This window comes from Melanotaenia boesemani, chromosome 12 (genome assembly GCF_017639745.1).
Source record: "Melanotaenia boesemani isolate fMelBoe1 chromosome 12, fMelBoe1.pri, whole genome shotgun sequence".
NCBI classification, from domain to species: domain Eukaryota; kingdom Metazoa; phylum Chordata; class Actinopteri; order Atheriniformes; family Melanotaeniidae; genus Melanotaenia; species Melanotaenia boesemani.
In genome coordinates this window covers 25,217,662-25,229,912 of record NC_055693.1, presented here as the reverse complement: position 1 = coordinate 25,229,912, position 12,251 = coordinate 25,217,662, and the positions used below count along the sequence as shown (strand labels likewise).

General features: G+C 39.8%; 1 protein-coding gene and 1 long non-coding RNA gene across 2 annotated transcripts in view; one reads left to right on the top strand and one right to left on the bottom strand.

Moving 5' to 3' along the window:
* lrp1bb (low density lipoprotein receptor-related protein 1Bb) overlaps positions 1–12,251 on the top strand; it is a 335,780-nt gene that overhangs the window by 222,300 nt on the left and 101,229 nt on the right. Inside the window, exon 32 of the mRNA XM_042001119.1 lies at positions 8,270–8,419. Coding sequence (XP_041857053.1) covers positions 8,270–8,419 — 150 coding nt within the window. The remainder of the gene's footprint in view (positions 1–8,269; positions 8,420–12,251) is intronic.
* LOC121649956 lies at positions 5,547–7,617 on the bottom strand. Its single transcript, XR_006012188.1, has 4 exons — positions 7,395–7,617; positions 6,467–6,532; positions 6,207–6,278; positions 5,547–6,124 (listed from the first exon to the last, which is right to left on the bottom strand). It is a non-coding gene; the product is annotated as an uncharacterized LOC121649956 (long non-coding RNA).

Here is a 12,251-nt window from a genome sequence, read left to right as displayed (position 1 = left end):
GGCGACGTCGCCCAAGTCACAGAGAACTTCAACGCCCTCGATTACAATGCCAACATCAGCTGGAGGAGTAGTAGCATCACCTCCCTCAACTTTGATGGTGTAGATGGCAAAGGTAATCTGCTCCAGCTCCCTTTGAACAGCTTCACCATCGCAGTCCTTTACATAGGAGAGTAAGAAAGGACAAAACCCAAGAATGAAATCAAGCATATTTTTTAATTCCAAATGTACAAACTTAAAAGTAGAATGCATAATAAAGTTGTTGTATAGGATTTCAATAGCTTGCACAGGTGTACCTAATAAAATACATATAAAAAAAAGGTATATAAAACTGATTCCATGCAAATTATAACTAAGTAACAAGACTAATTATTTAAGATTTGATTGAATAAAAAGGTAGAAACTAAAATCTCAAACCTGATATTCTTTGAAGAGGATGCTGGGGTCTTCATTGAGGTAGAGACAAAGTGCCCTCAGGATGCACTCCCTTCTCTTTTCAACCGTTTCACTCTGAAGAAAAAAAAAAAAAAAAAGAAAACATTGAAGCATCTTCCGTCTTGTTGTGAAATCTCTTTCAAATCAAAAACTGAACATTTCATAATGTTCACTTATCGATACACCTGAAAAAAAAGAGGCCTTGGTTTGGTGGGAATCAGGAAATTGTCATTGTGCTTTATGGTGAGAAACTTTCAGTTACTCATTCCAAATGTCAACATCTGATCCCTAAACACAGTTCTGATCACTTTTAAAAGGCACACCAAGTAACATTTTCATGTTAATCATCTTCGTAAGTTGGTCAATGTTAAAATGACGCATTACAGGATGAATGAAGACCCTCTCGGCCTCCCCCCCGGCTGTCTGTAGCGAGAATATCCCACTTGTAACTTCAGGGACACCAACCAGGAGACTCCCAGCGCGCGAGAGGGAACGCTTTACGGCAAACAGTGTTTCCGCTTCCAGCAGAGAGAGACAGAGAGCTGTAGAGCAGCTAGCGGTTGTTGCTAACATGAATTCATGACAGAGAACACAGAGATACACAGAAAACTCTTGTCGGATATGATCAGATGAAGCGAAGAAGAAGAAAAGAGCTTCAGAGCGAGTGAGAGAGGACTCGACACGAGTCAGCGTTGATCAAGACATTACAGAATGAGGAGAGCAGAAAGAAGAAGAAGCTGCAGGCTGGATGCAGACCTCACGTTCCTGCTTTCAAAGAGTAACAGACATTATTATGATATTATTATGGTATTTGTGTGATATTTGCACAAGCGCTGATTTATCTCAGCTTTGAAGTTTGATCAGTGAACTGAGACACGGCTGACGCTGATTCCTGTAATGTTATCACAAAGCCGGTAGCAATAATAAATAATAAAGCAGTAATTATTTGTTTCTCTTCCATCTTTTCCTGTAAAGTATGATAACACAGACACATAGCTTTGTATTCACTGGTACGCGTTACTCTGATGTGTTTCTTCATCATCTGTTTGCCGTAAAGCGTTCCTTCTCTCACGCTGGGAGTCTCCCTGAAGTTGCAAGTATGGTATTCTTGCTACAGACAGCAGGGGGGGCAGGGGGGTCTCAATTCATCCGGTAATGTGTCATTTTAGCATCGACCAACTTACGAAGATGATTAATTAATATGAAAATGTTACTTGGTGTACCTTTAATTGTGACGTGACTGCACAGCAATTTGTATGAAATACACACGAGTTGCTGCTCAGGCTTTGTAAGCAAAAATCAAATACTATTTTTTACTAATTAGGGCACATTCACAGATGTGCTTGTTAGTCAAGATCACCATATAATTCAATGTTTTACAGCAATACATACCTGTGAGATCGGTGCCAAAATTAGGCTAATTTCCCGCCCTGCAGAGCCCCCTTTATTCTTGACCAGTTTGATGAGCTGGGCAGTGTGTTGGTCAAGTTGTTCAAAGAACTTTGAGATGAGGGGAGTAGTAGTGATCCTCACAAATTCTGCCTGCAACTGAAAAAAACAAAACAAACAAACAAAAACAACATATTTTTGGAAGATATTAAAAAATGACTTCATACAAGAACATCAACAACATTATAGCCAATTTAAGAAGCATTTCACACCTCTTCCACAGTGAACAATCCAGGCCATCTGATCTTGAACTCGGCAACCATGGGCTTGTCTCTGACTACCTCCTGCCTCCTGTATGCAAAGGTCATGGCCATCTTCTCTCTGACTACTTTATCATTATGTCTCTTCTTGACCTCAGATAACAATGTCAGTCTTTCTTCCTCGAGGCTGTCTTCAGTTTCTCCAGCAGGATAAGGAGGACAAAAATTTACCTCCGCCTTTCTGGGTTTTTTCACATCATAGGCAGGCTGACGTCTATCTGCAGGCTTGTGCTTGAGGGAATTGATGCTCAGTTCTGGGAAGCCAAGGTTTCTAAGCTTTGTTCTATAGTTCGCCATCTTGTATTTGAGGCTTGTTTTCCATCCATAGAAACCACAGAAAGATCCCCTTTCTCTCAAACATGGATGCTCCTTGATTAAAGCTTCAGCTACAGACTGCATCTCCGAGTTTGAAGGGTACGCCTTGAACTTCATGATCTGCTCAGCCAGACTTTCCAAGATGTCTGATTTAAGTTTGTGACCAGGGTTCAGAAGAACTCCGTTTGATTTGAAGTCCTGGTTTGCAGTGTTAAGTTGCATCTCCACATCAAATGGAAACTTTGGTATTGGGAATTCAGTGGGCCACTGTGATCGAGTAGATTCGGAATCAGAGGAGGAGAGTAAAATGGTGTCGGCAGATGAAAAAGATGCTTCATCTGTACTCTCACTCATCCTGCTTTGGCTGAGGTCTGGAGCATCTGAAATGTGAATGACTTTCACTGTGCTTTTGTCTTGAATACCACTAATCTGGTTAAGATTAATAAACTCGTTATCAAAGTCAGTATCCATGTACTGGAGTCTAATGTCCCCCTCTATATCAAACTGGCACTTGATCACATGTGAAAGATCCTCAACAGACTTTGGCATGCCCGATTCAATGGTCAGTTTTTCAGCATTGTTGGCACCAAGGATAATCCGCAGCCTTACTGGTGTAGCCATCATCCCAGCTTCAGTCTACAAGAGACAAAAATGTAAGCATAAATTCATTATACACATACAAATTAAGTAGCTTTGATAAAAACAAAAAACACAAAAACCCTGAAGCAGACAAGGGCCATGTTCATCAAACCTTATCTTACCACTAGGGCCTTCTTAAATGTGTTAGTAGTTCCTAATTATCCTTTTCAGACTTTTGACAAAGGTGAGAAGGCCTTAGTGCATGCATAGAAACTGTTATACAGCAAAGTAGACATGGGTGATGGGTGTCAAGATAGTATTAGCTGCTCATGCTACTAAGAAGAAAGTGCACATTTAGTAAACTCAATCCCAGGTGTTTACTTACATATTCAACACGTGCTTTTAATATAGGGGTATCGTTTAAATGTGACCAGTCGAAGGCACCCAACGAAGTAGTCATGTAATGGGTACTTGTCTGCCAGTTCATCATGTGTTCTCAGGGACATTTTGCCAGTTGTACATGGTTGCAGTTCAAAAGCCCGGTAGTGCTCTCTAAACCAAGCTGAGAACATTCTGACAATGAAATTCAGTGTATCCTGAATTACACAAATCCTTATAATCTCTCCAAATTCAGGTAGCCCATCAGTAAATCCACAGATGACTATCATTCCCTTTTTATAGTTGATTCCCTTGAAATCTGCACTTTTGACCATGTTCACTTCTGCCATGTTTGGGTACATCTGCTGTATAGGAAAAGATACATCATCTTTCAGCACCTCAAGAGGAACTCTTGATAGACTTGACACTTCAACTCCAGGTTTCTCTGGATGTAATAAGTGTAAGTGATAGGCAATCATCAACTGGTGTTTCCTTGATAGTGTCAGAGCAACATTCTTGAAACACTTGGTATGATGAGCAACTTCCTTAAAAAAATGGTGTTTAGCCTCAAAACGCATGGTCCATACTCCAACCAGGGGACCAAAACATTGGATCATGTGAGGGTAATGCTCCAAGTAGTGATGCTTTGGCAAAAGTTTCCGGTCAGGAAATGCTTCTTTATATTTTTGTCTGTGATCAGAAATCTTGAACTGAAGATAACCAACAGATTCTTCAGTATGGATCTGAGCAACAGCAAGTTCAACAATCTCTTTTAAATCCAAAATTATCTGCCACACTGGTTCACCATCGGGTATAACATCTCCAATCATGAATGGCAGCAATCTTAAGAGAGTCCAGTTTTCAGCCGCATTGCCACCTATTGTGTTTTTGCTCAAAAATGTCTGTGGCACAATATGGGGACGATTTGTTTTATCATCTCCCTTGTAGGGAAACTTAAGAATCACTTTATTTAGAGTGTCCAAAGAGAGGTATTTTTTGGATATCAACACACCCAGACACTGTGCAAGTTCCACTGGAACAATACCCTCTAACAGATCATGAAGAATGTCTGGGGGATATCCAGCTGTTACATCAAAATGAGAAAGATTTTCTGTCAGTACACAATTCCTTTTCACACCAACACATGGCTTTCCACTCTCCACTGCACGTTTGACATGTTCTTTGTGTCCATCTTTGGATCGAAGGCTAAACTCACCCGACAGAACCTGCTTGGTCTGAAAGTCACTGAAACGTCCGGTGCAAAATCGACAAACATACTCTCCTGAAAAACTCTCCACAAAACCTGCAATCCCATGGGCACCCAGATTATCTGCAGCTACACATTGTACTGTGCCTTTGATATTTTTTCCAAAATGTGGGACAAATACCCCTTGCTCTTCTAAGACAACCAGATCATGCAAAAGAGGTTCAAGAACTTTTCCATACCCATACTGCTTGATGTAGCTACTTTTACACAGTAGTGCCAAGTAGATGGAGGACAAAGATGAGTGTTGGCCTGGGGGCAAGTTGCTCAAAATCCAGTAAATTGCACAAAGTTTGTGCTTCTTTCTGGAAGTACCCAGAGGGTTGCACACTTCAAACTCATCAATATAAAGGGTCAGCCTTATTCTCAAATCCCCTGCAGACAGGAACTGATTTTGCTTGAAAAAATCTCCATCCTGAAATGACCTGTATTCTTGTGCACTTTCATTTGAGTGAGCAATGTAGGTTTCCACTACATCATCGACTATACCATCTTTGCTCAGTACCTGCTGCAATGACTGCAATAATGGTATGTATTGGTAGGTATGGTTACATTCCTTATCCAAAACATATTCCACTGGTTCAACTACTTGGAACTTGTCTTTGAAGTACTGTTTCCGTTTGAAAGCAGTGCTAAGTGGGCCCTGGTCTCCAATTGGTTTTGTCAAGGGATTTGAAAGGCAGACCACAGAAGCCAATTCCCGGATTTCTGTTGCATTAAGACCAAGATTATGTTTAGTACAAAAATCTGAAACAGTTGAATTTAATGTAGTGAGAGACGCAGAACTCATCAGAAAGTGCAAGTCCTGTAAAAGTTCATCAACTGCACTACTGGGAACATGCAACATGTTTTCCAGTTTAAGCAACATAGCTGCAAATTTCTCTTCTATCATCTTTTCAACATTTTCTGACCTGTCTGACTGAAAACTAGACTGTTCCTCGAGCTGGGCTTCTTCTAATAGTTCACTGCCTCCATGTTCAACTGAAAGACTTGGGGTTTCAAAACTGTTTTGTACTGCAACTATTCCATCTTTAAAGTCACTGTAAGAATAACCAAGGTGCTTTCTGTTTTTATGCGATTTAAATGTCCCATAGATGTTTGTCCTAAATGTACAACCCTTGAATGTGCAGGAAACTGTTTCATTGGCTTTGAGATGCAAATTGATATGAGTAAAATACTCCTTTTCAGAGCTAACTTCAGAGAATCCACAAACATGACAGGTGAATGTGGCCAAAGACAATGTATGCTGTGATGTCTCTCTCTTATGGACTCGGCATATATGCGACCTGAGAGCATTCCATGACTTAAATGTACACGGACAGCTAATATATGGGCAAGGATATGGGTGCCTGCGCCCATAATGTGGATGATTTAACCTATAATGTTTAAGTAACTGGACCCTAGTTGAGGTTTTTGAACTGCAACCCTTACACTGCCACATTTAAGTCTGGAAAAGACAGCAACATATATCAGTCAAGGAAATTTAACTTGTGACAATTTCCTGAAGAAAAATCTTACTGATAATATACCGTTTGCAGAGTCAGCAATGCCACCTACGCCACATCAATGAAGGAGGGAGCACATATAGGCTATAGCCAGATCTGAAATTCAAAATGTTAATTGTTAGTTGATAAAAAAATTGAAATGAGAAAATTAAATCAATGAATGGGGTTTATTATGTGCTCCAAGTGGAACAAAAGAATATAAGGCTGTCACTTAATTTAAATGTTTCTAAAACAAAAATACTGCCAACAAAACGCAGTCATTAATTGGTGAGCTGTGATCATACCTGTTGAGTGAGTACAGTGCCTTAACCAGCCAGCAGGCAGCACAGGTTAAAGCAATCCTTCAGGACCTGAAAAATTGCAACATGATGACATATGTAAAAATGTTGACAGATTAATGATTTAACTTCTGCTTTAATATCATTCTCTACCAAACATTCACTCATCCAACTCAAATAAAACATAATATTTCATTTAAAAAAAGTAAAATAAAAAATAGTGAATGGGCTTGTGGACAATCCATACCTTTCACAGCCTGAATAAACTGAAAATGTATAGGAGTGACTTAAATTTCCCTCTAAGGGATCAACTGAGTATATATATAAAGAAACAAAGGACGAGGCAGGCTTAGCTTTCAAAATTAACATTAAATTGAAGGAAAATCGCATGTTTGCTCTATGAGGCAGCACATTTAGAATCTAGCTTACACAATTTCAGGTTTAACAACAGTTAATTAAACTCAATAAACAATAAAAACAATGCATTGGCTGAATAAAAGACTATTATAATATTGAGACAGTACAGCACGCGGGCAAACCCACTTCGTTTGCCCGTTTACTGCTGTGTGGCGCGCGCGTCTGTTCGAACGCTAACTGTAGCACGAAAGCTAACGTTAACATTTTAGCTAACTTAAATATGAAACGGTTTGACCGGCGTAACCGAGTCAAAAGCACACCCGCTAGGATATTAATACATTTTGTCTGCCTTTTCTTGCCGTCTTTGGATATTCACTCACCTACAAAATATGAAATGTGCCTGAGAATCGGTGGGGCTAAGCGGGAGGAAAGCAGACCAACATGAGTAAGCAGTTTTCTGCTTTCTCATTAGCACCTCAAAATAAAGAGCACATCTTGTATCACAAACCAAAATACAATCACGCTTAACATTAAAATATTACGAAATACGTATAGGAGAAAATAAATATTAGCTTACCTTTTTTAAACTCAACCAAAAGATCAAACTTTCCGCCAGAAAATGCACAAAGACGTTGTCCTTCAACTGGAATTACGCATGCGCAGTTTCTCTATATAATTTATGGCAGCAGACATTTTACTACTGCCACCTTCTGGATGGAAGAAGAATTTCAGTCCTAATTCACTTGACATAAATATTTTATGTTGAAATGACACATTAATAATTTTTAAAGATAACAACAGACAAAATTACATTGGATTTATTAGAAAAAAATGTTTTAACTCATTAAATACATGTATTTTAAGTAAACTGAAAATAAAAATATAATATAAAGTGCACAACCCCCCTTGTTCATTTTTTTGAGTGTAGACTTACTGCTCCGCCGCATTGAGAGGAGTCTGATGAGGTGGCTCGGGCATCTGGTAAGGATGCCTCCTGGGCGCCTCACTGGTGAGGTGTTTTGGGCACGTCCCAAGGGAAGGAGGCCCCGGGGAAAAACCAGGACAAGCTGGAATGACTACATCTCACAGCTTGTCTGGGAACGCCTTGACATGCCCCCGGATGAGCTGGTGAATGTGGCTGGAGAGAGGGAAGTCTTGGTTTCCCTGCTTAGGCAGCTCCCCCTGCGACCCAACCCTGTTTAAGCGACAGAAAATGGATGGATGGATGAACAATATTTTACACGTTACAAGTGTGATTAGCAAAATTTTAATTCTGCTCTGGTTTACTGATAATCTATTTTATGATTATTTTTTCTGTATGATGGCATTTGCTCTAGTAATATTGATTTTTTTTTTTTTTTTTTTTTGTTTTTTATGTCAAGTTCTGTAGTGCACTAAATTAGCATACTCAGTGCTAACCAAATGTCTTCTCTTCACTTGTCTCTTTCCCAGGTGTCACAATAGACTACACTGCCAACAAGCTTTACTGGATAAGCTCGACCAATAGCACAATCAACAGGTGCAATCTGGATGGCAGTGGACTTGAAGTACTGGAAACTCTAAAGAGGGTGTTAGCCAAAGGCACTGCTATGGCCGTGATGGGTGAGTGGAGCTTGTCGCAAGTGCATCTGATTGCCTCTGGGGATTACTCAAAGGGTGTGAAGAGATTATGTGTTTACTAGTTAAGTGGCTCCATAGTTGAGTCAGTTAAGCAGTCTTTGCAACAGTTGTGCTTCACTTTGTGTGAAGTTGCAGAAGCAATAGATAATTAAAACACAACACAGCAATGATTGATGATTGATTTTCTTACTCCTTTCATAATGAAAAGGGTGGAGGATGTTAATTACATGTTGATTCTTGCTATCAGTGCTGAATCCATTGTGTCACACCATCCATCAACTCATAGTTCATTAAAAACCATGGCAAATCTAAGTCTGTTCTAGACTCAATGTGTATTACCTGGCTCTACAGCCACAATTCTTCTTATTCATACAAGTACATTGCTGCCATAAATTACAACCAATTTACTTAACCTGACATGTCTTTGTGTACTCTCCCTCTTGTCTTTCCATATATTGATTTCTAACATTTAGAAAATGCTTCCTAAATTAAGCTCTTAAAAGCCAGACGCAGTGATGTAAGAACACTTATTTTGAACCTTAGGATTACATCAACATATTTTAAAATGAGTAATGAAGTCTAAAACATGTTTTACACAGTACTTCTGCATGTTGTAGCTTTTCTTTTATATTTCTCCTTTATTTAATAAATTCATTAAGATTAGAAATCTCCTTTCCAAGAGTGACCTAGCCAAGAAGGCAGCAACATTTTGTTGCTCCTTGGGGGCAGTAGCAGAAACGTGGTACAATCTGAGTTGTGGGCTGGTCTGGGTTGTGTTGGTGGCACTGGTGCTTCTTTGTCCAGAAGGTTGTCCAGTGTAGCTGCTGTCTGAGGTTTTTACCCATGCTGCTTTGTCATTTTTGATGAACTGTCCTCTTTGTTATGAAATTGTCTTCTGTCCTGTCAACCCCTCCTGTTAGCATTTAACCAATGTGCCGCATCAACAAAGAAACCTGGCTGACATCATCAGGGATCAGTTGTTTGTCTCTGATCATTCTGTATTTGTTTCTCAGTCATGTCGCCTTGCACTATTTACAACATGGTAAAAATCAGACCTTGTCTGACTCTGTATGCCACTCAGCCTCTGAAACAGGACACACTTATCTCCTGTCTCCAGTGCTGCTTTAACTGGTCTCCCAGCATACAAAGTAAAACTGGTACCGATCAGTCAAAAATAAGACTATTACTTATTAAACACCATTGGCTGAATGGCTGAATAATACCGGCCTCTGCCCATTTCTGACCATAACGTTCTTCTCTTGCATTTCTTCTGGGACTGTCATCTCTACCCACAAGGTTGTCTCAATCCTATTCATGTGAAGCAATTAGTTAAACATTATCAGATCAGCACCATTCCTCTCTGCCTTCAAGAATCTGAAGGTAGATTCTCTCCAGATATCTGTTATTTCAATATATGTAATAGATTCAGTAATCAGTCTATTTGAAGGCAAGAGTGGTGCCAGTTGTAATCAAAGCCCACAAAGGCCTTGACTCCCAAATAGGGTGAGCATCATTGTCCAGAAGAATGCAATCCTTGGGATAGCTGAGACTACTGTGCAGAACATTCAAGCTGCCAGGCCTTGAGTCAAGCCCCATGGCAAATATAGAGACTGGTACAACAAACGGAGTTGTCCGTTGTTACTTTATTTATTTTTCTTTCCTATATTTTCTACCATTGCAAAAGCAAAGAAAAAAACTGTAAAATACAAACTCAAAGAGTACTGTCAGACTCTGTTCTTGATGAATGTCATTAAGCATAGCATGCCTTTGCTTCCTGTGTGGTGGGTACAGTCAGAACACGCAAAGCACTTTAATTACAGTGTTACTGAATAACAACAGTGGTGAGATGTGAATCCCACTGATTTGTTAGCTCGTAGCATTTCACAGCTGAAACCCACATTTTTTAGGCACTTTTTTATAAGCGTTTCTTACAGCTAAGACTTTAGAGGGATGGACCTTTGAGACTTCATGTTTTTTCATTTCACAAATGGGAACTAGAATATAAAGTGACATAGACTAATGACTTGGTTTCTGCACAGGAGCAGGTACAGCAAAACAGTGAAATGATGTCTGCGGGACTCCATCATTCACAATTAATGAAAATTTTTAGTTATGTTGAGGAAAATATAAAGTGGAATGAACAGCACTGTATTAAAGATTTTATTGCTCTTTGTAAAATATGAGATTTTCAGTCTTGTAATATTAGCAGCACAGCTATATACAGGAGAAATGGTATTTTATACTCATGTAACCACATTTACTGTCTTTTTTAATCGACTTGGCATGGGATAATTGGCTTCGACCAGACAGGGAGGACATTACACTATCAAACATTTCAGTTTCACCTTTTCTCAGGTAATTTAAGAAATGAGAAGAAAGTTCTCAAAGTATGTTAAGAGTTAATATACCTTAATGAGTGTTAAAGCAGCACAATTCACTCAGCATACATATGTACATGTATCCCCAACAAATTCCAGCTGCATACTACTGTTCACTGTTTTGCATTTGGTTATGCACATTTACAATCACTTTCTGAATTCAACATGCATTCCTCCTTAACTAGAGATCATTTAGCATTCACCTGTGAAAGGGTCAGCTGAAAATGAGAGTGGAGGAAGACAGCAGCCAGACAGGTCATTTTTAACTCCTGGCTTCTTTTCTACGATTGGTGATGGCCATTATAGAAAAATGTCTAATGTTCAAATTTAATTTTGTCTGCATGCTGTAAGATGCAATGAACCAACTATTTACTATGTTCACCAAAAAGTTTTATATCACTGTGGGCTTTGTCTTTCAGACTAAGCATGCTCAGGGTGAATACTAATTGGAATTTGAGCAGATATGTTTTGTAATGAGTGCTAAGATGACAAATTGGCTTTACAAGTAAATAGATAAGCATGCTGCTCTGGCATAAAATTGAATTGCATGATCACATGACTGTGGGTAATTAAGGGCTGTTGTGTCCTCAGTGGTAACACAATTGATCAATAAATTGATCAGTGGTTTAATGTTGTTTCTTTTGGTCAAAGAAAGATTCATTGATCAAGGAGACCCATTTAAAGCTGTTAAGGTTTCTCCAAATGACCATCATGAGTAAGCTAAGAAAGCTTGTTTACACATGTGGAGACAATTCAGTTCAACTAGTTCAGTTCTATGCTTAATGTCACTAAAAAACAAGTTTGGCTGGAGGGGAGAGAGGTGATGCAAAGTACCGAACTGCTTATGGGTGGCTCAGTCTACTGGTTGTGGCCCGGATGGACCTGAACCTTTTCCCTAAGGGCAAAAGGTGAAACAAGTAATGTGCAGGATGTCCGGGGTAACACAGATGTGCACTCTTCTCAGACAGTGGCTGGTCTAGATGGAGCAATGTTTTGTAGATTTCAGTAAAAAGCCTCTGCTAGGTCTTCCTTACAGTCCTGCGGCACCTGTCCCATTACCCCATCAGATCCAGTTGCTTTCCTAGGTTGATGTTACATAGGCGAGGTCTCACCTCATGTATGCTCAGGACTAGTGCAGTGTCAGTGGAAGGGAAGGGTGCCAGCACCAGGCCCTTGTTGTCCCTGTCAAAATTGGCGTAAAAGTAGTTTGGCTTCTCAGCCAATGTGGCTCAGCTATGGAGGAGGGGAGATATTGGCTACTTGTAGTTTGCTATGGCTCTGATCCATTCCCAGACCTGCTAGGAGTTTGTGGATGTCTCATAGTGGGCCTCAACCCAGCTTTTGTGGTCCATTTTGGCAGACTGAATTTCCTTCCCCAGAGCAGAAATGGCAGACACTGAGCTATCTCCAGACCTAAATGCTGCATCCCTAGCTTT